The sequence below is a fragment of the Chroicocephalus ridibundus genome, chromosome 10, assembly GCF_963924245.1.
Source record: "Chroicocephalus ridibundus chromosome 10, bChrRid1.1, whole genome shotgun sequence".
Lineage (NCBI taxonomy): Eukaryota > Metazoa > Chordata > Aves > Charadriiformes > Laridae > Chroicocephalus > Chroicocephalus ridibundus.
The window spans coordinates 24,749,334-24,776,435 of record NC_086293.1 but is presented as its reverse complement, the minus strand read 5'-3'; the positions used below and the strand labels follow the sequence as shown (position 1 = coordinate 24,776,435).

At 37.4% G+C, this 27,102-nt stretch overlaps 1 protein-coding gene across 18 annotated transcripts in view; it reads left to right on the top strand.

Annotated features, from left to right (window-relative positions):
- Positions 1 to 27,102, top strand: part of CACNA1D (calcium voltage-gated channel subunit alpha1 D) — a 201,088-nt gene that overhangs the window by 120,179 nt on the left and 53,807 nt on the right. For 9 of the 18 annotated variants that reach the window (XM_063348337.1, XM_063348331.1, XM_063348329.1 and 6 more), the window contains exons 12-29: positions 2,774 to 2,934; positions 3,531 to 3,756; positions 3,901 to 4,108; positions 6,010 to 6,130; positions 7,190 to 7,304; positions 8,012 to 8,081; positions 8,711 to 8,780; positions 9,588 to 9,732; positions 10,786 to 10,915; positions 13,727 to 13,786; positions 18,153 to 18,259; positions 19,363 to 19,450; positions 19,946 to 20,053; positions 20,227 to 20,279; positions 20,522 to 20,668; positions 21,392 to 21,593; positions 22,751 to 22,909; positions 24,207 to 24,317. In XM_063348337.1, coding sequence (XP_063204407.1) covers positions 2,774 to 2,934; positions 3,531 to 3,756; positions 3,901 to 4,108; positions 6,010 to 6,130; positions 7,190 to 7,304; positions 8,012 to 8,081; positions 8,711 to 8,780; positions 9,588 to 9,732; positions 10,786 to 10,915; positions 13,727 to 13,786; positions 18,153 to 18,259; positions 19,363 to 19,450; positions 19,946 to 20,053; positions 20,227 to 20,279; positions 20,522 to 20,668; positions 21,392 to 21,593; positions 22,751 to 22,909; positions 24,207 to 24,317 — 2,281 coding nt within the window. Of the gene's footprint in view, positions 1 to 2,773; positions 2,935 to 3,530; positions 3,757 to 3,900; positions 4,109 to 6,009; positions 6,131 to 7,189; positions 7,305 to 8,011; positions 8,082 to 8,710; positions 8,781 to 9,587; positions 9,733 to 10,785; positions 10,916 to 13,726; positions 13,787 to 13,866; positions 13,927 to 18,152; positions 18,260 to 19,362; positions 19,451 to 19,945; positions 20,054 to 20,226; positions 20,280 to 20,521; positions 20,669 to 21,391; positions 21,594 to 22,750; positions 22,910 to 24,206; positions 24,318 to 27,102 lie in introns of all 18 variants that reach the window. The other 9 variants (XM_063348332.1, XM_063348330.1, XM_063348327.1 and 6 more) reach the window with 4 other exon arrangements.

The window sequence follows — 27,102 nt, the reverse complement described above, 5'->3', positions numbered from 1 at the left end:
GAGGTTACTGGTGAAAATGTGAGACACACCAGTTTCACAGGTACAGGGATTATGTGTGTGGTTCTAAACAGAAAGTCCAGTTTAGAAAAACGACATGTTATAATGAAAGGCTACTGATACAAAACCTGAAAATGAATGTTCTTACTGTTGCAAAGGTCTAGTAGCAATACAGAAACAGGCATGAATAGCCATTAAACTAAGCTTCGTAGATTCTGCGTGACTGGCTGACACTGAGTTCAGTCAGACTCAATGCAAGGCGGGATTTCCCATGTGTGCATTCAAATCTAAAACCGAGGCCTGAAGGACCACCCAAACCTGAAGACCCGAGTGAACGAAACTGGTAACACGTTTGTAAGAATAATGATTTGCTCATAAATAGTAATGAAGAAAAAATGATAAATTATTTAGTGAGAACAAAGGCAGTGAATAATTTGGTTTGTTGTAACAAACTATTTTAACTATAAGGGTCCTCTGTGATTTTAATATTTATTCAACTGCTATATTTTGTGAGAAATCCTTGATAATTTCATGAAAGCAGTACTATATCATTGCAAATTTATGAAAATGGAATTTCTCTTTGAAATAAAAGGGTACTTTTCATTCTTCCAGAAAAAAACTATACTATTTAGTTAAAACTAGGAGGGACGGTTACTAAAAAACGTAAGAGTGTTGAGTGAAAATAGTGTCATTTCGTTTTCTATTTTATATAGCTGCGGGTTTTCCTGACACAACAGGCCATATACTTCAGTCTGCTACTTACTATTTATTTCTTTACTTGTACCAATCTAACGAAGGTAGAAAATTGCTCCTATTCTCCTTTTTTAAGTTTTGCCTTATTTCTGTAGGCTTTTTAGCTATGCTTGCATTATTCATACACTTCTACATGTGAGTGCCATTCTACACCCTTCGACGGCATTTTCATGTGTGCCACTCTTTTGTCACTGATGCCACAAACCTCTTGGGGAAAAAAGAACGCCATTGGCTTCAGAGAGCTATGGGTTACACACTTTGAGACTGCTTTCGGCTCCTATGAGTAGAGAGATCCAAGCAATATTACTCTTGTCTCATGTACTTCAATGAGAGGATGTTCTATAAGTATAAAAAGAGGCTGTTTTACCTACCAGGGAGTGAGCCATCCTGATGATGGCCATGGACATAGTGCTGTTTAGCGGGGCACTGGCAAGATTAGAGTGTTCTTAAATACCATGTTGCTTTAGGTCAGGACAGGGTGGTGTTTTTCCTTTATATGGTTAGAATACTGCAAAGGCCTGAAACATCTTTGTACAGATGTAAGTACGTTACTACAAGTGCAAATTTAAGGTGTGTAAGGAAAACTCAGTTAATGCTTGAATGCAATGCCAAGCTCAGTTATTTTTATGGTGGTGTTATTGCATATTGATTCTATTTTCTGAGGCAGATTTAAAGTATTTCTGATTTTATACGTACTAAATACAATACCTGCTAATTCAGACACTGAAACTATTAAGAAATTCACCTAGTTATTTGTAGTAATTTTCAAAAGCCATAGTTGCATGTTTGTGGTATTGCCAAATGGGCTGCAGTGCCCTTCCCCTGTCTCAGCCACTCGTTCTTTCTGTGGTGAAGCAGTACAATGAATTGGATCAGACAACTGACCAGCTAAAAAACCAGCCCAGAAGAAAAGAGATTGGTTTCCACCAGTCAGTTCTCAGGTCTGGCTCACTTCATTAGGGTTAGTTTTGGCAAAAGAGCCCTAGAGAGCAGAACAAGGAGAGCAGGCCAGTCCCTTCCATCACAACTGCTTTCCGCTAGACTGGCTTGAGAGCGTAGCTATAGAGGAAGAAGGAAGCATATCCATGCACACTCTTCTCAGTTCTTTGCTATTTTAAGGGTAGCTCAGGCTTTCATTGGAGTCTGTGCCTGCTCTGGCCCTTGAATTTGGGATGAAGCTAAAACTTTTTATCTGAGTCTAAGGCTGTAGTTCTGGGCGTGTGAATTTTATATGCCTCCCTTTTAGGTAATATCAAGTGCTTCCTAATCCTTCCTATGAGCAGCAATATATTTTCTTCCCATTTCACAAATGGAAATGCAACCCTAGGGAAACTAATTGATTTACTAAAGTTCCCAGAAGTGAAGCAGAGAAATAGAGTTTTATGAGTCCTAAGCTAATACCCTTGCCTGTGAATCCGGCTCATATCTAGGCAGGTCCTGTTTACTTGTCCTTGATTGTCACTCTTGCGCATCTCACAAACATTTGCCCACTGACACAATTTCAAGGCACATCATAGAAATCTCTGGGAGTCACTGGCTGAGATTTCTAATGTTATAGGGAAGATTTCTAAAAGTTGACACTCCTGCCATGTTTAATCCTGCCAGAATTGTGCCTGTGGTTTAGCTCAAAGCCTACATTTTCAGACTAGATGTAATTTGAATTCTGTGCTTCATTGGCTTCTCTTTACTGCTATTAAGTGTATGTGGCCTGGGAAGACATATATCTTGTTACTCAATGAAATGTTAAATGCAGCTTAATCTAATTATGTCATAGGCAATAGAGTCTCCAAAAGTTGTGGTTTACATTTAAAAGTCTATAATGAAGTCTAAAAAAGGAATAACAAATTAGCACTTCCTAATCTGCAACTGGTAATAATTTACACAAGTATTGTGCACATATTTATGAAAATACATCTGCTCACACACAGATACTTACACTATGTTTTCTACATAGAAGAAACCCTCCGTAATTTCGTACGTGTTTTCTCTATAATAATAAATTTGTTTTCATTTGAACTTTCAGTCGACGCTGGCGTCGCTGGAATCGATTTAATCGAAGAAAATGTAGAGCTGCAGTAAAATCTGTCACATTTTATTGGCTTGTTATTGTCTTGGTCTTTCTGAACACGTTAACTATCTCATCAGAACATTATAATCAACCTGACTGGCTGACCCAGATCCAAGGTACAATCAAAAGTTATTTGTCCTGTTTTTGACTGTAGATACTTGCAGTCTATCAGTGCCTACTTTTGTACTTGGCCATTTTGTCGTTGTTTGCTGTCCTGAAGGATGTTCAGCCCAGCCAAGGGGAGATGCAAGAAATGACTGAATGTATTTGATTTGCATGACTGTAACACAGATTAATGGCATACCCGCGAAAAACTGACAATACTAAATTGCAAATACCTGTACTTTTATTGTTAAATCACACTTGAAAGTTGAGGGAGGAAATGGTAACTGGCACAGCAGAACGCGCTGTGGGTTGTGTTGCTTAAGTTACAGTGTGGACTCAAGCTGTGAGTTGAGCAGCCGTGAACTGCACAACGGATGGGAAAGGCGAATAGTTCATAGGTGGCAGGAAGCTTTACATCCTTGTGTAACTTTTGCTCCTTAGGCTTCAATACAGTCCAACACAAAACCCCAGTAATGCCTTCTTAAGCAAAAGGCTGCAAACTAATATAGAAAGTATAGTAATAATATGCTAAAATAAAAAAGGAATCTATGAGACGATTCAGGAATGTCTTTTTCTTTTTTTCCTTTTTTTTGATATTTTATTCCAGATATCGCAAATAAAGTTCTTCTGGCTTTATTCACCTGTGAAATGTTAGTAAAGATGTACAGCTTGGGCCTACAGGCTTATTTTGTTTCTCTTTTTAACCGCTTTGATTGCTTCGTTGTTTGTGGTGGCATTGTTGAAACCATTTTGGTGGAATTGGAAATTATGTCACCCCTTGGAATTTCAGTGTTTCGCTGTGTTCGTCTCCTGCGTATTTTTAAAGTAACAAGGTAAGATTAACTAATACTGCTAACTTTAGGGATAGCTGAAGGGTGATCAGCAATTCTTTTGTAATACTTCATCATGCTCTGCTCTTTTACTGTTTTGTTTGGAGTTTTTTTGGTGTGTGTTAACACACGCATTTTAATTTATAGGCACTGGGCATCCCTGAGCAACTTGGTAGCATCCTTGTTAAACTCAATGAAGTCCATTGCTTCACTGTTGCTTCTGCTTTTCCTCTTCATCATAATCTTCTCGTTGCTTGGAATGCAGCTGTTTGGAGGCAAATTTAATTTTGATGAAACTCAAACAAAACGGAGCACCTTCGATAATTTTCCACAAGCTCTTTTAACTGTATTCCAGGTAACTTTCTTTCATCCCGTATGAAACATTTTACCTTTGATCAACAAAACTGTTTAAATGATCATGTTGCCTGAAAATAAAATCACGACTACTATTTGTTCGGTTTACTTTAAGTAGCATTCTGTTCATTAAATCCAGTACTCTGGTAACTCTGCACCATTTGTACCATTTGTTTCATGTCTTATTTGATCTATCTATGCAACATAGCTGTCATGTCAATGCACAAAATTAATTCTCCTTTGTCCATCAAATACATGACAAGAAAAAGAGGGGGAATGTTATTTTAATTTTAGTCAAATTGGTTTCTTTAACTTCATTAGTTATATAAAAGTTCAGCTGTTCCCAAGCAGGAAAAAATAAGAAGTATTTTAAGAGTGCATAGTTGCATAGGGGTCATATAACGTACTGTAATAGAAAAATAAGTGTGAATTGCTTTAAAAAGACACTGCCAGGTTTGTTAAAATTTTAAAGCAACTTGTCTGTTACTTGTGAAAAGATAGGTCCATACTTATAGCTTAATTTTCACTATTTTATGATCCTTTTTTTCATCTTCCTCAATTTGGAAACTGTAATTAGGCTAATAGGTTTTATTTTTCTAGCCATTTTCATATTTAGCTTTGCACATTACCACAATGTTTGGTTTCAGACTTTGCAGGTGAGTGTTTAAAGCTGACCCTGCAAGACTCAACTTGGTGTCAGCTTCCTGTCTCTGCTAAAAGTTTCATCTGGTGATTGCCAAAAGCAAGCAAAAAAACCGTCCATGTAATTTTAACATAAGGAAATCTTAACGAGAAATTTCCTTAAGAGGAGAAGTGTCCATGCTTGACCTGACATTGCCCCTTTAAAACATTAAGGCTATCCTTTCAAACTCAGCTGAGTTGGATTTTATTCAGATTTTAGGCTGCCTCGTTTTCAGAGGAAAACTTCCTTCAGTTTCCGAATACACTCAGGAGCAAACAACCTGTTGGGTGCTCAGCAGTTATGAAAATCAGCTTGAAAAGTTTAGCTCTCCAGTTTTCTTCAGAAATTGGCATGCATATAATTTCCTTGAACAATCACTTAATTACTTGGAAGGAGAGTCAGTATTACGTGTTTTCTGAGGATAAAATTGATAGTTTTTAAGAAGTTACTTAGAAATATATTAAGTGCCCCTACAACCTCCATTGTAATACTCAGAATTTTTGTCCTAGTACAGATAAAGTGCAGTTGCCTCATTGTAAACTATCCTTTTAACTAATCAACAGATTTCTGTAAAATTCTTTTACACGCCTGTGAAATTATGTGAAAGAATAGCCAATAAGAAAATAATGTAATTCTCCCACAGCATTGAACTCCATTCAGTTTAAAATAGCTTCCATTTCAAAAGCTGTAACAGTAGTGTCTGGTATCACATAATTTATGATAAAGCGGCCAGTCCCTGTGAAAACTGCAATTGGGTAGACCAGTTTTCAGGACTAACAAACGGCATACACCAGAAAAGATTTGTAGCCACTATTCTGAAAAAAAAAAAAAAAAAAAAAAGAACATTAAAACATATGCTAAGTTGATTTCCAAGAGCAATGAACATTTGCAGGCATTACTACATATGTGGCGTTACTGAAAATCAGGGCTCTTACTTTTGCGTGCCAAAATCAATAAAATATAGGCTTCTATTTTTATTATTTTTGCCTTTGAAATTCAGTGATGTAAATGCGTAGCATAAAATAAAAACTAGTAGAGTTAAACCGAGGCTTTCAGGAGATGCTTATTTAAATGGAAATTTTAAAACAATGCATGAAAAGGTTATGGTATTGCTTTCTGTATACAGAAGGTTAGTCTTATTGTGTATTGTGGTCGGAAGAAATGTATCTTTCTCTTGCTGTTTTTGATGTTAAGTTACTAATAATATCTCCGCTTCTTAGATTCTAACAGGTGAAGACTGGAATGCTGTTATGTATGATGGCATAATGGCATATGGTGGCCCATCATCGTCAGGCATGATAGTCTGTATATATTTCATTATCCTCTTCATCTGTGGTAACTGTATCCTTTACAGTCCCTGGAAACATCTCTAAATGGGGCTGTGTGCCAGAGCCAAGCAAGATTTCTCTAGGAGGGAGTAAATTGCAATGGACACGCAAGAGCTTTCTGCGTGTGCTAAGTCCTTTAAACAGGCTGTTCTTTGCAGACACGTTCCCTAACAAATGAGACTCCAGTGATCTCTGAGTCCATCTCCAGCCACCGCAATGGCAGAAACCAGATGATTTTTTCTTCCTTCCTTCAGTGGGAAAACAGTCTTATTCTACCTGCTTGTCTCTGTTTGACATCTCTCCCGCTGCAGATGCATGGATGGATGTAGTCTGATCTCTGTGGCAGTAGTTTCCCGTTCATCCTTTTGACGCACAATGTAGCCCTGTTAATTCTGACACGCACTGACAGTGGAGCCAGCGATCCGTTGTGTAGTGCGGGGGCCAGACGAGAGACATCTGCACGGAGAAATGTTGAGTCAGTTAGGATTAAGTCTGCTGAAGCATTCCCCTTCCCTGCCTTCAGTGTACTGGGAATTCTCCTTGGCCCCATGTAGCAACAGAAACTAGTGTCGTTCTTAAAAGGTCAGAAGGTGATAAAAGGGCAAAAACATTCTATTTTCTGTATTATATGGTACTTGTATCAGTATTTGTACTTAACTGATACAGACTGAAGTATAGAATTTGATGTAAATAGTTGTAGACACAGAAGATAGTGCATTATTAAAATTTACTTTTCAAAATGCCTGAACAGTCTTCACTTTTAATAGACAATGTTTCATATTTGAAACTTGCTCAGGCTAGCATAAAGTCGAATTCAATTTCTTTAAAAAATGTCAAGTATTCCGCTACTTTAAAGTCAGTGACCCTAATGGAGCTCTGCTCATTTGACGCCCAGTATTAATCTAGTCCATTAGATGAGTGTTATTTGCACTGCACTCCAGCGTCACAGATCTCTACGCTGTAGGTTGGGAACATGCGTTTTATATCGCTCACGTTGTCAGTGTTTATGATTGCTGATAATAAACCAAACAAGTATAGTAAGGCATAATGTCCTTAAAATGATTTGAAATAGATATCTTGCTAAATGTCTTCTTGGCCATTGCTGTGGATAACTTGGCAGATGCTGAAAGTCTCAATACAGCTCAGAAAGAAGAAGCTGAAGAAAAAGAAAGGAAAAAGAATGCGAGGTAAAATAGCACAGGCATGTTGAATACGCAGGAGAGAGAAGGAGGAGGGTACTGAATTCTTTCACAAGGATTTTCTTTATACAAATGTCTTTACCATCTTCAAAATTTATTGGACTTGGGAAAAAAATGAAAGAGTTTACCTAGACATTAAAATAAGACCCAATTAGTATGATTTTATATAGAAGTTGGGTAGTAATTGGGAAAATGGGGTGAATTAGGGACATAATGATAAGCCAGTTGCTATTTAAACATTGCAATGGTAGGATTTATTGTGCAATTAGAACAAGAATGTATCTGCTGTTGCCAGTGCACAGCTCCCTGTGGAATCAGATCTCGAAGCCTTATATAGACAAGAAGAAAACCTTCCTTTGAAATCAGTGCAGGCCTATTGAAGTCAATGCAAGTTGTTTGTATGAGTCCAAGGGCACAGTTTATCCCTGCAGAAAGGAGTAATGATCATGCATTGAATTTTTTAGGGATTAGCTCCTGGAATTATATTCAAAATTTTAATCTTCTAAACGGATCGTTGCATTCAAATGCAATAGATTTTATTGCTCTGACACCTGCAGCTGTGCAATTCATTTTAAGTATTTTACTCTGTGGTTTTAGGTATGCTCTCTTAACTTTTTGGAGAATGGGTGTAGTTCACTTAAAATCTTCTGTCTTTATATGACGTGCTTTGTAATTGTTGTTGTATTGTTTTGTAGAAAAGAGAGTCTGGAAAATAAAAAAAGTGAGAAGTCAGAAGGTGACCAAAAGAAGCCCAAGGATAGTAAGGTATTTATTCTAAAAATTGTGTCTTTTCTGAGAAGCAGTTTTATTAATTTTGCTAGGGAGTACTTTTCAAGACTACTGTGCATTGTACAATTTTTTTTATGAACCTGTCATCCCTACTTTTCTTTTCCAGGCAAAGGAAACTCAGTTCTGATGCCTTGCATCCTCATAGAATCTCTTAACCCAGAAAAACCTTTTGGTTTCAGGATATCCTGAGAAAGAAAGCTCTTAGAGCATGAAATAGTTAATGTTAGAAAACTTTGATGTTATTTTAGGATCCCTGTATGTATTTTGCCTGATAAATCCAATGGAAGAGATTAATGAATGCTGGAGTTTTAGGAGAATGTTCAAACATTCTTGGTAAATTTTACCAAAGCCTGTTGCTTATATTCCCATTGTGATCTACACAGCCAGAAGAACGTGGGTACTGTAGAAACATAATCTTTTACAAATAAGTATTAAACTTTCAGCTCTCTGTTCTCAGGATTACCCTGTTTCAGAAAACTCTGACTAAGCATAGGGATCACTTCCCTGACTTCAGAGGCTTATTTGGTTTGCTTTCTGTCGAACTTTACACTCCAAGCTATATTTAAATTTCTTTTTCTTCTTGTGCGTCCCTTTCATTGCTGTAGGTGACAATTGCTGAATATGGAGAAGGAGAGGATGAGGATAAAGATCCCTATCCACCCTGTGATGTACCAGGTATGTGAATACCATCCAGAAGACAAACACTTTTAAGTTTGTTTGCTAAAATATCCTAAACTTGCTCTTGCTGAATTTCATCAATTCCTTTGAAGTCAGTGAAAGTGTGCTCTGTTACCAGTGGATAAATGGGCCTGCAAGCTAAGTATTATCTTTTCCTGCAGCTTCCTAGAAAGTACAAAGAGCATATGAGAGTTAGTACTGTGAGCCCGAAGACTGCTGTGGTAATACTACCTGGGTGTGAGTGCAAATTCTAAACTTTTCTGAAATGTTTGGCAAAAAACGACATTACAGGGCTGATGATATTGAATCACTTTTGTCTTGGCTTTTTCCAGTCCAGTGAACATACTTCTCTAAAAATCAGTTCTGCCTGACTGTCTGGATGCCTGTTACAGAAACATGCCCTATCTTTTGAGCGCTCAGTGCTCCACCACTGCGCAGAGCTCAGTGCCCCTACAGTGCGGCTCAGGCATGGAATGACGGTCAGGGCTGCGCTTAAGTGGGGCTCCGGAGCCTGTGTGTAGGGGGTGTTGGAGACCCCAGATGGGGCTGCTCGGGGCCAGGAAAACCTGTTAGTGCACTCAGGGCACTTACGCACACACCCACGTACGCACGCATGTAAATAAGCTCTTGACAACTATATGGATGTAACATATATTGATCGATAGATATTTTTTTTTTAAAGCCATGCTATGAATATATATTTCCTATAAGCCGTATATATTTTAATACAAGCCATGTTTTATATTTTTATGAACAAAACCTCAGTGTTTTTTATTTTATAGTAAAAAAGTGTTTAATTTAAAGTAGGTGAAGATGAAGAAGAGGAGGAGGATGAACCAGAGGTACCAGCAGGCCCACGTCCCCGTAGAATATCGGAACTAAACATGAAGGAGAAGATAACACCAATCCCTGAAGGGAGTGCCTTCTTCATTTTCAGCAGCACCAATCCGTAAATATAATTTTGAAAAATACTGGTTTAGTAGTGAAAGAACAGGCCTCCTTCCAGTGAGGTTAGGAATAGAACTCCAGTATCTTCAAGAGGAAAGAGATTCTCTTCTCTCCTAGAATTTTCTGAGTGACGTGGTAAATGAAAAGAATTTGATAAATATATTGATTCGCTTTCCACTGTTGAAGATAATAGCATTTTCTACGTATAGTCTGCCAAGTCTGTACGTGTTTGAAAAGTACCCTTTAGTATATATTAGCTATTTAGTATGTTAGTCACTGGATATAAAAGGTGTGACATACGATTTGAGCATCTTCTACATGAGATGGGATTGCTAGTAACCCTAGTAACCTTTGTGGAGCAATACAGGTGAGGAAGGAGAAGAGAAAATAAGATAAAGAGAAAAGAAGCAGAAAGGATGTATATATTCCTTTTGTGGGGTAACGGTATTTTCCCAGATTCAAGCCGACACTGAAGATAAAGTCCGAAAACCATATATCCGGTTCCACTTATGTTACGTGGCTGAAACTTTGCACCTCTGTAATCTTCAGCACCCGCTTGTCCTACAATTCTATAAGAAAATCTTCAGAGGAGATTCTGATTTGGGTTGAGTCTCTTAAGTAGCACAATGAGATCTGCAGCCTAAGCCACATCTCGCCATAGGAGTATTTTTAACAGCCTTAATAAGAATCAAATCAAACTAGGAATCTGAAACGGTTTTGTCTGGCGCTGGCCCTTTTGGCATTGTCTGCTGTGTGTGTGCAGTGGTACAAACACTGGAACTTACAGTGGCATTCATAACCCATTGAAAACCAACAGGAGCTGGGAAATCCTCTCTCAGATGCCTTTGATAAGTGCATCTTCCCTACAGGTGGATTGGATTTTGAATTTATTTACATTTTTAGAAATCAGAGCAATAACTTCAGCATTTGCACTGCTTTTAGTTGTTGATGGTTGCTCTATTCTGTCATTGTTGTCAGAGTAATAGAAAACATGTTGTATATTAGCCATCTGCTGAATTCTGTTTGCACACGTGGTATATTTTTGTATCTCCAGAATTCGAGTGGGATGCCACAGACTCATCAACCACCACATCTTTACCAATCTCATCCTTGTCTTCATCATGCTGAGCAGTGTTTCCCTAGCAGCAGAAGATCCAATTCGGAGCCACTCTTTTCGAAATAATGTAAGCCCGTCATTTTTGTGTCTGAAGACAAATATATCCTCTCAGGATAACAATCCTTTGGGACTAGTGCCTGGTTTTTAATTTTCAAGCTAAGAAACTTTCCTTTTCCTTTTTCAAGTCATACATTTATATTTTTTTTGCTTTAAAAAACATAAATCTTCAAAGACAAGTAACTTTATTGATGGAACATTGTAGGTATTGGAACCATTTATTATGTACGTTATGTTTTTCCTTTGTTGGCTAATAATATGTCAGAATAAAATATGCTCAAGATGAGCATAATCTTTATAATTTTCATATTTTTTCATAATTTTCAGCTGGTGTACCTGATATAAATTTTCCTGAATCACTCTTAGTGCCTCTCAGTGTTTGACACTGATTTATAACCACCAGTTAAAATTATGACTGTTTATAACATGTTGGGTATAGACTCTGACCTGTCCTCTCTTCTTTGATATATGGTCTTGGGGGACTCAGAGTATCACTCTGTTAGTGAGTGTATACATTTGTGAGGATACTACCCCTTCTTTCAAAGAAACTAGTGTGGCCACACTAATGGGTTTGAGTACCACCACATTGGGCCTGAAGATCCTTGGATTCCTGATTGTCCAAACCAAAACTAAACTAGTTTCACTTTTTTCTAAATTCGCGTGTAAGATGAGGATCAGAGCATGCCCAGCTCTTGCCTTGATTCACAGTCAAATGCCATTTCAGCCTATACACAAACCCAAAAATTTGGAAGTGCTTTTGCATCCTTTTTTAGATATACTTGTAGAAACAAAATATTTGTAAGAATGTTCATTTCAGAAATGTCTCTATTATTCAGTATAAATGTAGGTTATGTGGTCAGTAAATATCTGTGTTTTTCTAAAAAAAATCCCCGAATCCCCCGTTTTAAGTTCTTAATGTCGTAGAAGACTTGCCTGTTACTCAAATGCAGAGTTATTACACAGAGGAACAAAAGCAAATCCACTCTCATGACACTAATGTTTGTTTTATGCTTGTTGCACTTGTATTAGTGGTGAGGCAAGCCTCTCACGTGAGTTGTGCACGCTTTAGATTAGGTATGAAATAGCTGAGATGATGCAACTTGGTAATAGTCTGTGGGGACTTTTGGGATACTTTGACAGAACTTCCAGGACTCTCCTGCCTTAGATATGAATTCATCTGTCGAGATTGCCATGGAGGCAGAGAAACTCTTCCACCTCTTACAGGAAGGATGGGCCTCCTAGGTCAGTAGGGCTCGTATGCCTCTAGTTCTGCCTGGTGTAGATGCAGCCTCTAAAAGTCCTCTTCTGGCTGTTGACATTCTCTGAACGTTTTTTCAGTAACATAAGTAAAAACTGAAAAACTAAAACTTTCTTCAAAGGTAGAAAGAGGTCAAAACACAAAGACACTCTTCATGTACTATTCAGTAGAGCTGTGTGCTTCCCATATCTACAAAACTGGACAAGTCCAATCTTACGACTAAATCACACTAATGGATAAGGAAAAGAGAGCTGGTGGGCAATACCGAAATTGTTATTGTAGAAATGGCTTGAAGGGCTGATAATTGTTTTTGTAACTAGAGGAGTGCTAGGAAAACGTAACTGGAGAGTGGTGGTAACTGAAAGGATTATTCCTGTTTGGGACACATGCAGGTAAAATGCATGGGCGATTTCAGGAAGGCATTGCCCTCTTGTTGTAAATATTCATAAATGCACCAGACCTGTGTATTTTTCTTGTTACTACCTTGAATGACCATGTTCCTTCAACCAGCCAGCTCAGCCAGGGAATGAAAGTTTACAAACTGCAATGCCTTTAAATATTTTAACTCTAGAATTCCTTACTGATTAATCTTTGTTAAATGGCTTTAATATTTGCCTATTTTTTCATCCGCAGCAAGGGAGAGAAGGATGTGGTCTTCAACTGAACACAAGGAAAAAATTATTTCCTTTTTATGATCTAATGAGAATACTTTCTTTGTGCGTTATCTCTTTATTTTATTTCTCCTTCCCATTTTATTAGTTGCTGAACCACAGGAAACATGTTTCTGTGCACAACTGTTTGCTATTTGATCCCAGATCCTTGAAACTGAACTAGCACACTACTGCAGTGCATGTTGATGGCTAAATTAGATGCTAGCAATGTGGCCACCTTGAAAGGGTGAAGTCCTGGTTGTAGTTCCTGTCAACAGCAGTGAGGTCAATATCACATCTGCAATCTTTTCAAAAGTTTGCATATCACTGTGCGACTGTTGTGGATTCTTTTAAATTCCTTAGGAATGAATCACTGCTGTATCTTCTGTGTTCACAAACAAAGAGTTTTAGTGATGATTTTAAGTAATTTAGTTATATATTAATTTGTTTTGTGACACTTTAGCCCAGTCTATACAGGAACAATATAATGTAGCAGAATGTAGAATGATGTGCAAACTAGAAGCATCCATTGAAGTTGATTTTTTTGATGCAAAAAAAAAAAAGACTTATTATTAATAAGTATTTATTCTTTGTTAAGATTCTGTATCTTTGCTAAAGGCTGAAGAAAGTACCTGTGAAAGCTGATAGAGGAAAATCTGAATTGAAAGAAAATGTTGCCTGTTAGGTCCTGTTAACTCTTTAGTAATGAAATTTAATATCTAAGCACAGTGGTGTCTGATGAATTTTTAAGTAAATAAAAATGGTTGCACAATAGCTGGAATTTTAAACTACATTGTCTAAATTCCCCACTTCCCTGCTTAGACTAATTCAGGTGTTGTTGTGCATGTGGTCTAAATTGTAAAAATTTATTAATAGATGGATTTCTTACTGTGGCACATATTATACCTTGCAGATACTTGGTTACTTTGACTATGCTTTCACAGCCATCTTTACTGTTGAAATCCTGTTAAAGGTAATGCAATGTTAATTGATCCTTGTTAGCTCAAAAGCAGCTTTAGCAATAATGTTTGTAACTTTTTGTTTACCTTCCAGATCCTAGGGTATGCAGATTATGTCTTCACTAGTATGTTTACATTTGAGATCATTTTGAAGGTAACAGGTTTTTAAAGGAAGTTTGTTTAAAGGGATTTTCCTTGTGTGTCACCTGCCAAGAAAAGGCACTTGAAGTGTTCTTCGCCTTTTCTCTAAGCGATCAAAGCTAAACTTTTTTTAAACCAGAGGAGTTTTTTATTTGACAGTTCCTCATAGTTTTGATTGGTTATTTTTTACCATTGGATGCATGAAGAAGCTGATTTTTTTATCATTACATCAATTTAATAATCCATTTTTTACCCTTTTTAAACTTACAGTTGTCAGAAAAGGGAAAAATAATTCACTGCGCATGAGCTTTTCCTTCTCCTTGCTCTGGCATTTCCAAAAGAGATAATCAGTCTTTCAAGGAGGGAGCATGTAATTTCTCATTTCTTTTGCTGAACTATGCTCACAGAGCTAAAATAGTAGATAACTATTTTCTTGCAATAGGACTTGCAAGATATCTTGCATTTATCTATCTGTATACTAAGATACTTTGCATTTATCTTGGGCATACATTTAAATACACAGAAACGCATAAATACGCTTGCTTAAATGTATTGCCCATGCATGAGTCAAAAATTGGCATTTTAATGTATGGTTTGTGTACTGATTATTAAGAATATCCATTGGGGTTACTCAGATTTTAGATGTATGAACCTTACCCTGGCAAAGCAGCCATATAGCTGAGGATTAGGTTCACATGTAAGAAAATGCTGAACAAAGAAATCAAAATTTTTGGTGGGAATTTGTGAAACATTTTTTCAGAAATTTACATGTGATTCCTGAAAGTTTCATGCTGTGCATATTCACCACGAGATTTTAGTTTGAGTAACCCTGATCTATACACTTGAACATTTCTGGTACACTAAAAATCTGTACATAAACTTTGCATTTCCAGTTGAGGATTATGCTTAACAAAAACTCTTCTCCCAGCTTTTGCTTATATTGCTGTGCATACTCTTCACAATGCAATTTATTAATACTAATTGTTGCAATATTTGGGCTGTTTACAAGATAAGCTGTACTGTAAGTAGTAGACTATTTTTATGCTTGCAAATATTCTCCCAGACTTGCGTTTATCCCCTTATTTCTCATTTCCAGCAGGGAGGAGCTTGCTATAGAATTGATTAACGTTGCAACATTTGTAGTATCCTCAAATAAATATACAGTTTTTTCACTGCTAGAGAAAGGCCAAACTAAAGAACAAAGCACTGAAAAGAACTGCAGCATTAGATCAAATGAGTTCCCAACTCTGAATTTGAATGTTACCACCGTTTCTGCGGCAGAAGAGTCTGAAAACTTCCACGTGCTCTGAACAGCAGGTTGTATAGTCCCTGCAGTTCCAGTTGTGTTTCTGTAGGATAAAGAAGAATTATAAAACATTGCATACAGAGGCGTAACTGGATGTGTTAAGAAGAGCGACATTCCTGCTAACTGCAAGATTCTGACACTGAGCAACTCGAGTTATTGAAGGGCAGTAGGAAGCACTAGAGCTTGGACTGCTGAAATCTGGCATTGTAAAATATTACAAAGGAGCAAGGAGGCCCATCATAGCCATAAATGTTGATGCTCCTGACTCAGCTTTCTCCAGGAAGCTCTGCCCTGCAGTACATTCCTGTGTATTTATGAAGGAAAATAAAAAATGTACCATAAAAAATGTAATGGACAACCAGAACGCGACACACTTATGTATACAGTGCCTGCTTTACTAACATGTCTCAGACACTGGCTTTGCTTGCTTATGGCTGGAGTCCTCCACATCTTCCGTGCAGGGTTTTGCGCTGTGCTTTCCACAGTATCTGTCATTCAGAAGCTGCGTGTTGTGCAAGGAGTAAATTCAAGACTAGACCTGCAGTAACAGTAGCATTCCTTAGTTTCCAGGCAAAAAGTATATGAAACTGAAGTTAAGATAACTATAGGCAATATTATCAGCTGCAGCAAAGAAACTTGTCCAAAAAACAAGCATTAAAGCGAAATAACTCTCAGCATGTGGAGAATCTCTCTGTACTCTGTTTTATTGACTGGTCTACAGACATGGGTATTTCCACATTCTATGGTGTCGGGTGTGTGAATGAGGATATGAATAACAGAAAAGCTGCAGCATCAGTTTAAACTGTTTAAGAATTCGTCAGTTTAAACCATTTAAGAATTCTGTCTTCTATAACCCCTACATGGTGTTCAAATCCAGTTTACCATTCTGTTTGGCAAACATTAAAATATCAGAGCAGAGGTCAGGTTAGGGCCTCGTGCTTTTAACCTCACCCCAGCTGTGCTAATCCCCCACCATTTAAACCAGTCCCCACTGGTGTGGAATCGCAGGCAGGAGGAAAAGAGCGGCTCCAGTGATGCCCCAGGTGTTCAGCTCAGAGACTGTCCTGCAGCATCTGTTCCGCTGTGTGACAGTGCGTGCAAAAGATGGAATGATTTGCTATAGAGAGTTGTAGTCAAATTGTTCCGCTGAGTTTTGTAGGGATTGAAATATGAGTCACCATATAAAGATGAGGAGTTAGGTACTCCACCTCTATTTTCAGGTCAATGTATCCTTACTTTTGTCTTTACGTGAAACTTCTTGTGCTGCTAACTGATAACGTACTACACTGTAATGTGTGTTTGGTATTCAAGGTTATTTTAGTGTTCAGCTCCCACTGATTTTAATGAGTTTAGCCATACACTGTACAGCTGTAAGTGAAAAGAGGTAGGAATTTATTGGAAACTTTATAACATAGTTATGTTATCTCTCTCATGTCATGGCATAGGTTAAAGCTTTAGGATTTTTCTTCTTCTAGTTTTGAGGGGCATTTAGTATTTTCATCATGACAAAAGAAAGTTTAACCTGAGAAAGTGCTTCCAAGAAAAATGCGTCTTTTGTAGTTTCCATTCCTTTGCAGATATACAGCTTTCACTGATGCCCATGGTGTTCCATGCAAAAAGCCTGCAAATTTGTGCACATGAGTAGTGACGCAGTAGACTATGAGATGCCCATTATCAGTCGGTAGCTCTGTTCTACATTGTGGAACAGTCTTGAAAGATGCAAGAGGAGGAAAGGAAATAAAATCTTTTCACTCCGTCTTGAGGAACAGAACAGAAAGTAACAGGTTGAAAATGCACAGTCAATATCAGATGTTCTCTAGCTGGCATTGAGTTTTCCTACCTGTGGAGAGCAATCAGTAGCTGAGAGCACTTCAAGAGGACCATAGGGCTGAAGAAATTAGAATCCATGTGCCTGAACTGACTACTAGGTATTTTTCAAAGATATCCTTATTTTAATTTCAAGTTTAGTTCCAATGTTTCAATCTTAATCCATAACTGTGGAAAAACCCATGCAAAATTCTACTCAAGTGCAGATTCTGGGCTTCTAATGGCTTAACTGGATTCCTCTGTGCATTTTTTTAACTGGTACTTTCTCTCAGTTATGGTAAGGGTCTAATTCATAGATTTAGGAGCCAAATTCCACTTTGTGATAGCTGAGAACATCTGCCCAGATTCTGTCTGCAGCCGTAATTAATAGTCTCTATCACTAGGTCCTAATGAAATGTGCAAACGATGCGTGCAGGTTCCTTCACAAGATGCCCTTGGTGTCCTTCTTTCATCTTAATCTAGGCACAGAAAGCCAAAAATGAAGAGAAAGTCCAATAAGGAGAGCAGTGTTTGGTATTCCCCAAAGACAAGCAAAACTTAGGGACCCTTGTGCACACGCAATACAAACCAGTCTACGGGTTGTTTCAACAGACCACCCATCGTCTTGGCGTGTCTCCTGTGAGCCAAAGGCAAATAGCAGTGTAATGTTGCCTTGTGCTGGTTCTGTACCAGATTTGACTCTCAGGCTTTTGCAATACGCTTTCAGGTCTTTCAATTCTCAAGACAGTATGAATAATTAGGAGTCAGAATCTGGACCTTACTGTTTAGTAAGCATGGAAATTTTATGGTTCTTGCAGTCATTTTTCTAACAACAGCCAAATCAATTCAGTGTAATCAGCTCAGCCTAATCAGTTCTTACACAAAATATAACATTTGTTGATATCAGAAGCAATTAACGCATTTGCTGGTGTTGCTTGAGCAGAATTTTTATGATTTAAATGAAATATTTAATCTACACAGAGGGATTGTTTTATATCTCAACTGCTTTTAGAAAATGAAATAACATTGTATGCATTCACACTCTAGGCAAGTGTCTTGTAAACAGCCTAAATGTGAATTTGAATAAATTGGAATATAGACTAAACATGTAACAATTCTATTTTTAGATGACAGCTTTTGGAGCATTCCTTCATAAAGGGTCCTTCTGCAGGAATTATTTTAATTTGCTGGATTTGCTGGTTGTGGGTGTTTCTCTGGTATCATTTGGTATTCAGTAAGTACTGTACTTACAATGTGAATGATTTATTTTTTGCTTTGGGGTTTTATGCTGAAATCAGTGTTCGGCTCCTTTTGTTCCGCTGTTGCGTGTGGGTGAGCAGTATCGGTGTTCAGGGTTGGGACTGGCAAGAGGTAGTGCTTTATATGGAGAGCATTGTCACTCATTACTGATACGGGTTGGAAACAAATTACTGCTTCCCACTATTGCCAAGAGAACAAGGCAGAGCACCGTGACGCTGTATTGTATAACGAGTAATTCCTGAAGCTTCAGGAGGTTTATATACCCTCTTTTGTGCTATTGCCACATCTACAGTCTAGTTCTACAAGGTTGCTCTTTCAGCATTGACCTCCTGGGATATGTAACTTGACAGTATTTGAAGGGGAGAGGAGTTACTCAGGACTGTAAGTGGTAGTGAAGAGATTTTTTTTCCCTTTGTTTAGATCAGGCTTAAACATAATAAAAGAGTCGGAAGGTGCTTATTGATTCACTGAGCAGTCGTGCCACATTTCAAATCACCTGTGAAACCCTTAGTGACTTAGAAAAGAGCAAGGGCTGGGTGTCAGTCAGCTGCTTCCCACTTGGCGTTCTGCTCGTACTGGAATATCTGTTGCACAAGCTCTCAGTTTCACGATACGTGCTTTAACTGCTATTATTTCCTCAAAACGCAGTCCTAGCTACTTAAGCAAAAAAATGTGAGTCATTTGAGATCTTTTCATCTCCAGCGGGTTGGAAATTGAGGTATTCATTGATTTACAGGACTTCCACGCTGTCTTTGAAAGCGCTTGTCAACACTGAAAAATTCTTTGGGGACTATATTGCTCCTGACCAAAGTTAACTGCATTACAGTGTCAGACGAGCTGCTGAGCTGTTCGTTCCCAAGTTGCTCCAGAAATCAAAATGTTATGATATTTATGAGATTGATACTATTTTCTAATATTAATAAAGGATCAGTGAAGAAATACTTTAAAAAATCTTGTATATGTATCTTGAGACTACTTTGAAATTTCACGTATAAGGAAGTTGCAAGAACATTTTTATTCTTAGTAACAAAATCAGTTACCTTAAAAGTAACAGAATAACTTTTTTTTTCTCCCTAGATCAAGCGCTATCTCAGTTGTGAAGATCCTCAGAGTTTTAAGAGTCTTGAGGCCTCTAAGGGCAATAAACAGAGCAAAAGGACTTAAGGTGTTTATTTTTATTTTTTAAGTTGCATTTCCGTCGTCCTGATTCTTCAGTCCTGCCTCAGGTTAAAAATTCTCACAGAAGAAGAATTCATTGAGGAGTTCACCCAGCAACATAAATCAGTTCCTGATTCTTAAACATATTAGGCCAGATTCTGCCCACAGTTACACCAGTTTATGTGTGGAGGAACATCAGTGCTGTGGAGAGCAGATCTGGACTGTAATACTTTCTGTGAAGCACTATGCCAGAGCAATATTTTAATTGTTTTTCTAGAATGCTTATGTAATTTGTAGTCAGTTGATGTTGATAGGTCTGTGTCAACAGACTGATAGACAAATTTAGAAAACAAGTTTAATTATGGCAGTAGTTATAATACTGACAACACAAAAATAGGAGTTTTAAAAAACACTCTGAATGTGATAAAATAGGCTTTTTACAGTATGTATTCTGTGATACTAATAAATTGTATTAAAATGTATTTTTTCTCTTTTTTTCCAGCATGTTGTTCAATGTGTCTTTGTGGCTATTAGAACTATTGGTAATATCATGATTGTTACGACTCTGCTGCAGTTCATGTTTGCTTGCATTGGAGTGCAGCTCTTCAAGGTGAGTAGACATGCTCAAAATGCACGCTGCATCGAGGAAAGCAAAGCCGAGCTGAATTCTTGGTGCCTTCTGCTGGAACTGGGTTGGTCCCGTTCTGAACCAGTCATAGGATAAATGTGTTTATTTTGCACATTCTGCATTTTGTCTTTTGTTTTTTTTTGTTTTGTGTATAGGGGAAATTCTACAGGTGCACCGATGAGGCAAAACAGAATCCTGAGGAATGCCGGTGAGAACATCTTTGATCTAAGAACGTCACATTATATTTTGAATAATTTAAACTGTAGCAGATAATGGGCAGGCATGTATCAGGCCATTTAGGTTTGTGTAAATTGGAATTATATTTTTAAGTACACCCGAAAACACAGGTTAGCAAGGAAATACTTCCCTTAGGGAAGGGAGTAAAATAAACTGTTTTGAATAGAGGCTGTTTTGATATTTCACTAATGACAGATTGTTTCTTTCCCACAGAGGGATATACATCGTTTATAAAGATGGAGATGTTGATAATCCAATGGTCAAAGAGAGGGTCTGGCAAAATAGTGATTTCAACTTTGATAACGTTCTGTCTGCTATGATGGCCCTTTTTACAGTATCCACTTTTGAAGGCTGGCCAGCGTGAGTGAATTCTCCAAGTTTTCACAGCATTATTAAGATGGTTACATTTTCTGGAACAGTTCGTTATCATTTACCATGCCTTTTTTGGGCAACAAAGCAGTCTTAAGTGATGGTATAAGAACTTATTAATGGAGGAAGGAAAATACCCTACGACCCTTCTGAATCTGTGCACTTTTCCTGTATTTCTTCATTCACCTCAATCTATGAAGGGCAAACTTCTGTTACATTGTTTGATTCCTAATCTTTCAGATACTTTTGCTATAATGAACTATTCTTTAGCTCTAACGGAAGTAATCCTTTTAGATGTTTATCCGTGAATGCCCTTTAATTATCATATGAAAATTTTACCCCTTTGAGTAAAACTTTTACTACAAAATCAGGCAATAGTACACTACATAAAAAGGCCAGGAAGAGCAAACTTCTACCACTCATTGTTTCCCTAAATGAGAAAAGTCTTAGAGGATAGCTTTATGGGCGGGGAGGGGTTGGGGGGGTGGTGGTGTAAAAAATACAACCATCTGGTCATTACCCTGATTCTGTTGGAAAAAAGTATGTAACATTGTGTGGTGTCATTCCTCTGGTTTCAATATGCTTGTAAGCACTGTCAGTAACTAGGAAAAGATAACAATAAACAGCAGACAATTTCTGAAATCTCTGAGTCTACGTATTTTACTCTTTTGCCATTTTAATGCTAATGAAGATAAAATTTTGTTTATTTTTCAGGCTGCTGTACAAAGCCATTGACTCAAATGGCGAGAATGTAGGACCTGTATACAACTATAGAGTGGAGATCTCCATTTTTTTCATCATCTATATCATCATTATTGCTTTCTTTATGATGAACATATTTGTTGGTTTTGTGATTGTTACATTCCAAGAACAGGGAGAACAAGAGTATAAGAACTGTGAGCTGGACAAAAATCAGGTTAAAACTAATAATAAACTCTTAACTTTTGGAAGTATTCTTTTTTATTTATGCATGAAGAGCTTGCTTTCTGCTTTGGGTCAGAAGAGGGCACCAAACACATGTCTTAGTAAAGAAATGGAAGTAGTACATACTGTCAGCTTATATTCAGGTCATTGTATCTTCCTCTGTAAGCCAAACGTATCGGTCTTTTTGTTGTGAAAGGTGTTACATTAAGCTTGTAGCTTCTTAGTGTCTCACTGGTGTCACATTAAGAAGAATACAGCACTTGCCAGATTATGCATAGGCAGAGGTAGATTTTACAATAAGAACAGGAAAATAAATTTTGTGTTCTGAATAGTCTTGAAAGTGTTCAAAACGTTCTACTCCCCGCCCCTGCTCCCACCAGTTATTTAGAAATTCACAGGAGATATTCAGTTTCAAATTAAAAAAAAAAAAAATCTGTCCCTTTTTACTGTTTCGTCCTTTGACTGAGAAACTCATCAGTTACCAGTGATGATTTCCAGGTACTTTAGCCAGCATTCATTCTGCATTTTGTGCCCTGTCAGTCAGCTCTTAGAAGCATTCTTCGAAAGGCAAGTGGAAGGCCCAGCCTACGTGAAGATTTCAGGCACTAATAAAGTAGGAGATGAAGCCATGATGTTCCTACATATATGACATGATTTTGCTGGGCAATTTAACCAAACTTTTACGAGTAACTCTTCCTCGGTCTTTATTTTGCAGGCTCTAGGGTTTTATGCTATGCAGTTACACTGGTTGTTGAAAACTTAGTAAAGACAAAACATGACTTAGAGGTGAATTAATAGTCATGCTCCATGCTATATATATACATACATATAGTCGGCGATATACACCTGTATACTACTGCATATAAAAGGTATACAGGTGAAACACTTCAGAATTTCTGTGAGCATTATTTGAGTATTTGTATGTGGCTGAGTGGTGTATATGATGAGGTACAGTTGTAAATAATCAAGTGAGGATTGGTAAGCTTCTTGATTACTTTATTAACACTTAATAATAAAACACGCTATATCAGGTAGATAGACTGCCTATTTTTAAGACTTAGATGTAACAATTTGCACTTATTAATTATATTATCAGTTGATTAACTGTTTGGTATAGTCTGACAGTTTTTGATGTATTTGCTTTTACAGCGTCAGTGTGTAGAATATGCCTTGAAGGCACGTCCTCTTCGTAGATATATTCCAAAAAATCCTTACCAGTACAAGTTCTGGTATGTGGTGAATTCCACTGGATTTGAATACATCATGTTTGTCCTCATCATGCTGAACACGCTTTGCTTGGCTATGCAGGTAAGAAAACCAGAAGCTCTTTGGAAGCTATTGGCATAAATTGCAGGGAAGGAATACGTGATATGCCTTTCATTTGTGGCAACCTATATTTGTTTTATGACATGAAATTTAAAAAAAAGCACCTCTGATCTTAGTACACTTCTGTGACATGTTCTAATCTGTTCATCAGTTCCCTGAAGTAAAATTGTTTAAAACAGCTTCATGTTGATAAAGTTCTTCCTAACCTAATCAAGCTCTTTGAGCTTTATTTTGTACCTGCAGTGTAATTTAATGTATATTGCATGCGTGTGTTCCCAAGATAATCCATGTGCAAGAAAATCTGGGGAGAACATCAAAGTCTAATTTTGTTAGCAAACATTTCTGTCAACGCCTTAGACTCTTGTATGTAATGTATTCTTTCATGCAGTGCCTTCCAGCATTACTTCACCTCTGTGTAGCTTCTGTACTCCTTCTGGGTTCATTTTGTACATGTACTACTCCGTATTTGGTTGGATTGGACTGGATGATCTCTAAAGGTCCCTTCCAACCCAAACCATTTTGATACTTCTATTCTCTGTGTCTGTATCTTCTTCAGAAGTTTAAAAACTTAATATATGGAGCAACTCTAGTTTTGTGTGATAATGCAAACGTTACACAAACATATTTTCATATATTGGCTGTATATCTCTATATACCTGTGTGTATTTTTGCATGTGGGGTTTTTTTGCTCTGTATATATATTTTTGTTTTCCTAATTTTTCTATATTATGTATGCAGTTCTTTGCCAACTGCTTCTCTTATCTACTTTTCCAGATTGTCTCTTTCTTTTCCCTGGTACTTCAGATTTTGATAAGAAAAGGAATGGTTCAAATTCAGTTTACAAAACCATTCCATTTTTTTCAGTAAACTTGCATGCACTGTATCCTCTTAAAAATGCCGCTCCTACACAATGTATGTTACCCTGTGACTAACACACTGCAGGCTTTTCTAAGCAGGTGTGACACAAGTTTATGTAATTTTAAAACCTAGCACAAAAGACTTGGGAAAATGCTGTTGTCCTTTTTTGAGGGAACAGTTTTCTTCCCAAAACCATTTCTCTGGAGATTTCCTTAGGATGTAGAGGAATGACAGTTTTGTTCCACTTAATGCCTAAACACATTAGATTTAAAAAACTCCATTCTTGACCAGAGATACTCCACTAGTCTTGTATGTATATTTTCCTGTGCTGCGTTTTTGCCAGTTTTGTCTTAGGCTGCCTTATTTTCACTTACTGCTTTAAAGCCTTTACTTCTAAAAGTCTTGTATTTTTCATTCACAGCACTATGGACAGTCTAAGATCTTTAATGATGCAATGGACATTATGAATATGGTTTTCACAGGAGTGTTTACTGTTGAAATGGTTTTGAAACTGATTGCATTCAAACCCAAGGTAAGTTTTAGATATGATTTAATTAGGTCATCACCGCAGGAATTAAATGTAACGTAAGTTTCACATTAGCTATGTATTATTCAAAGAACAAAAAGAACCCACATTTCCCGTGTTTCTTAATCAGTGAAATCATAATAGAAATGTTAATCTTATAATACTTACATACGTAACTCCAGGAAATGAAATACAGATGTCAGAAAAAATATTACAAGGTGGTTGATGAGATCTGGAATGTTTTGAGGTAACAAAAATGTCCCTCTGTAAATCGGATAAATCATTTCCTATTACAAGCATTACCACTTCTTCTATTCGTGGTAATACATTCATAACTTTACACTAAATTTATCTCCAGTAAAGACCTGTATGTTCTGTTAGATTTCCTCTTCTGAAATGCAAAATTCTTTCTTTACTGCATAAAATATAGCCAAGTACTACAAACATACGCATAAATAATTTACATATTCAATAGTCTCTTTAGATTTTCATGTTTTCAGTTATACAAACACACTGTTTGGTAGAGGGCCCCACAGCAAGCAGTTGAGCCTTAAAGGGACACTGTCAAAATGAATAATGCAGACACATTTTCAAAAGTAGATTTGCAAGAGAAACTGATTACTATAATCACTAATTGTAAAAAATCAGACTGTGACAGTTAATGCAGTCTTTTTGTTCAGTTCTCATACTCCATTTATGACAGTGCAAAAGTCAGTAATGAAAAACTAAACTAAATTTTGTTTTGAGTACAATAAAATCAATATTTATTCTGGGCTTATATCTATGTAAGTAAGTAAAGGGTGGTCGCTTATCATATATGGAATTTGTAAAAAGCCAGTCATGCCATTTGAAGTTTACTGATCTCACCACCTAAGGCTGGTACTTCTCATTTTCCATTGGCCTTCTTTTAAAGTAATCAGGATATCTGCATCTGCAGCTGGCTGCGAGCTGTGCCCTTTCTTGGTGTTCAGTAACGAACTGAACGACTGTAGGCTGTGTGGGCCATCTTAATTCTTGCTTTAAACAAGACAGCTCTGACACTGGGAGCATCAAAGTCATGGCTGCCCAGAGCTCAGCATGGAGGATATGGAGAGCTCTTTCCAACTTTTCAGGCTATTTATTCAGCTTGCATTTAGTCATGAGCTACTTGATTCAAAGCTTGTATTTGCCTGCAAAAGTAAAGAAATTATCCATCACTTGAGGTCTGGTGTTGAAATGTGAAGTGTGGAGTTCAGGGTGAATGCTTACCCACTCCCGTAGTCTCGCTCTGCACCGTCCAGTCCATTGTACATTTCTAATGAATTTATTTGTATTTTCGTGTCACCTACCTTATTTAAATGCTAAGGACTTCACATTCAGAATAACACAATATGAGGCCCCAGAGGAGGTAGCTCAGATATGTGGACCCACAGTGTCATGAGTATGCTGATTGTGTTTCCTGACTCGTATTTCCTGTTCTATATCCGTGTTTCACACTGAAGTTTCAGAAGACTTTGCTGTATTTTATCATCTGCTCTTTGAAGGAAGACTGTGAATCCTTGTGTGGTTCTCCATGCACTTGTGACTGTAGTCAGAAGTAGCACCTAATGCAAAACATAGCGGGCTGATCATGAGCATGTAGATCACAGTGCTCCACTTGTGTTACGGGCTTCCTGCTCGCTATCAAATGCAATGCCTTAATGCTGGTCTCTCAGACTTCGTACAGTTTGAGTTCTAACTCTGTTGCAACACGCTCTCTGTCTGATCAGATGCTTTTACTGTGAGAGATCCCTGGATCTGAACCCTGAGAGTTTGAAGGGCAAACACTGCCAGTGAAAGGTCCTCATTTCCTGAATCTTCTTCCCCCATAGATGCAAAACACCTTAAACTTGTTAATTAGCAGCACGAGGTTAAAGGGCCATGGTATTTATCAGACTTTTGGCAGAGATTATTTAGCAAGAAGGGAGTTAAATATCTTTAAGGTTGTTCCTGTTATTCTTTGAAGATTGTAACTTTTTAAATTCTCAGAGTCTTTAACAGAACACCTATTGGCAACATGTATTACATAGTTCATTAATAATTGCAAATCAGTCAGCAGTCTTAAGCAGAATGTGAATGTCTTTTAGTAATCTAAATTTTAAACTAGATACGTGCTTAAACAACAATGAATTGCTTTAACTCATACTAAGATTTAATAATAGTAGGAACAATCTGAAACTTAATTTAATGTTTTGCTTTAGGGTCCGTGAGGAAAGACTGATTCATTTCCTCAATGTTTGTGTCACTGGTGGGTTCCTTAGTCTACTCTGGCAGAATGGATAGTTTTATTTATTAATTTTGTGCATTAAAAAAATTATTTCAAAGATGTTCAAAGCAGCAAATAAGAACTCCATTACTCACCCTGTAAAAATAAGAATAGATAAAAACATGTTCGTTTTTATCTCATCTGCTTGACAGTGTCCCCTTAAAACATTGACAAAAATAATGTGAAAACTGTGATCTTTTGATTTTGCTGGTCGTGCAAACTTAAGGCTACTATAAATTATTGATACTCTTACTATGATATTGTGTTGTTTAAAACCAAGGTACTGCAGACTGCCCTCCATCTCTGAAATCTGTAAAACTTGGGTAAGCGATAGGTATTACGGGGGATGCTGAGTGTCTGGCACGCTTCTTGCGTGGGAGATTGGAGCACAGAGTACTTTGGAGAATGAGGCCCTAAACTTCCCAACAGAGTACTAAAAGCACTAAAATGTGGTAGATCTGTAGAAACATATTTTGCTGTTAATTCGCTATGCCTACATATTCCCCA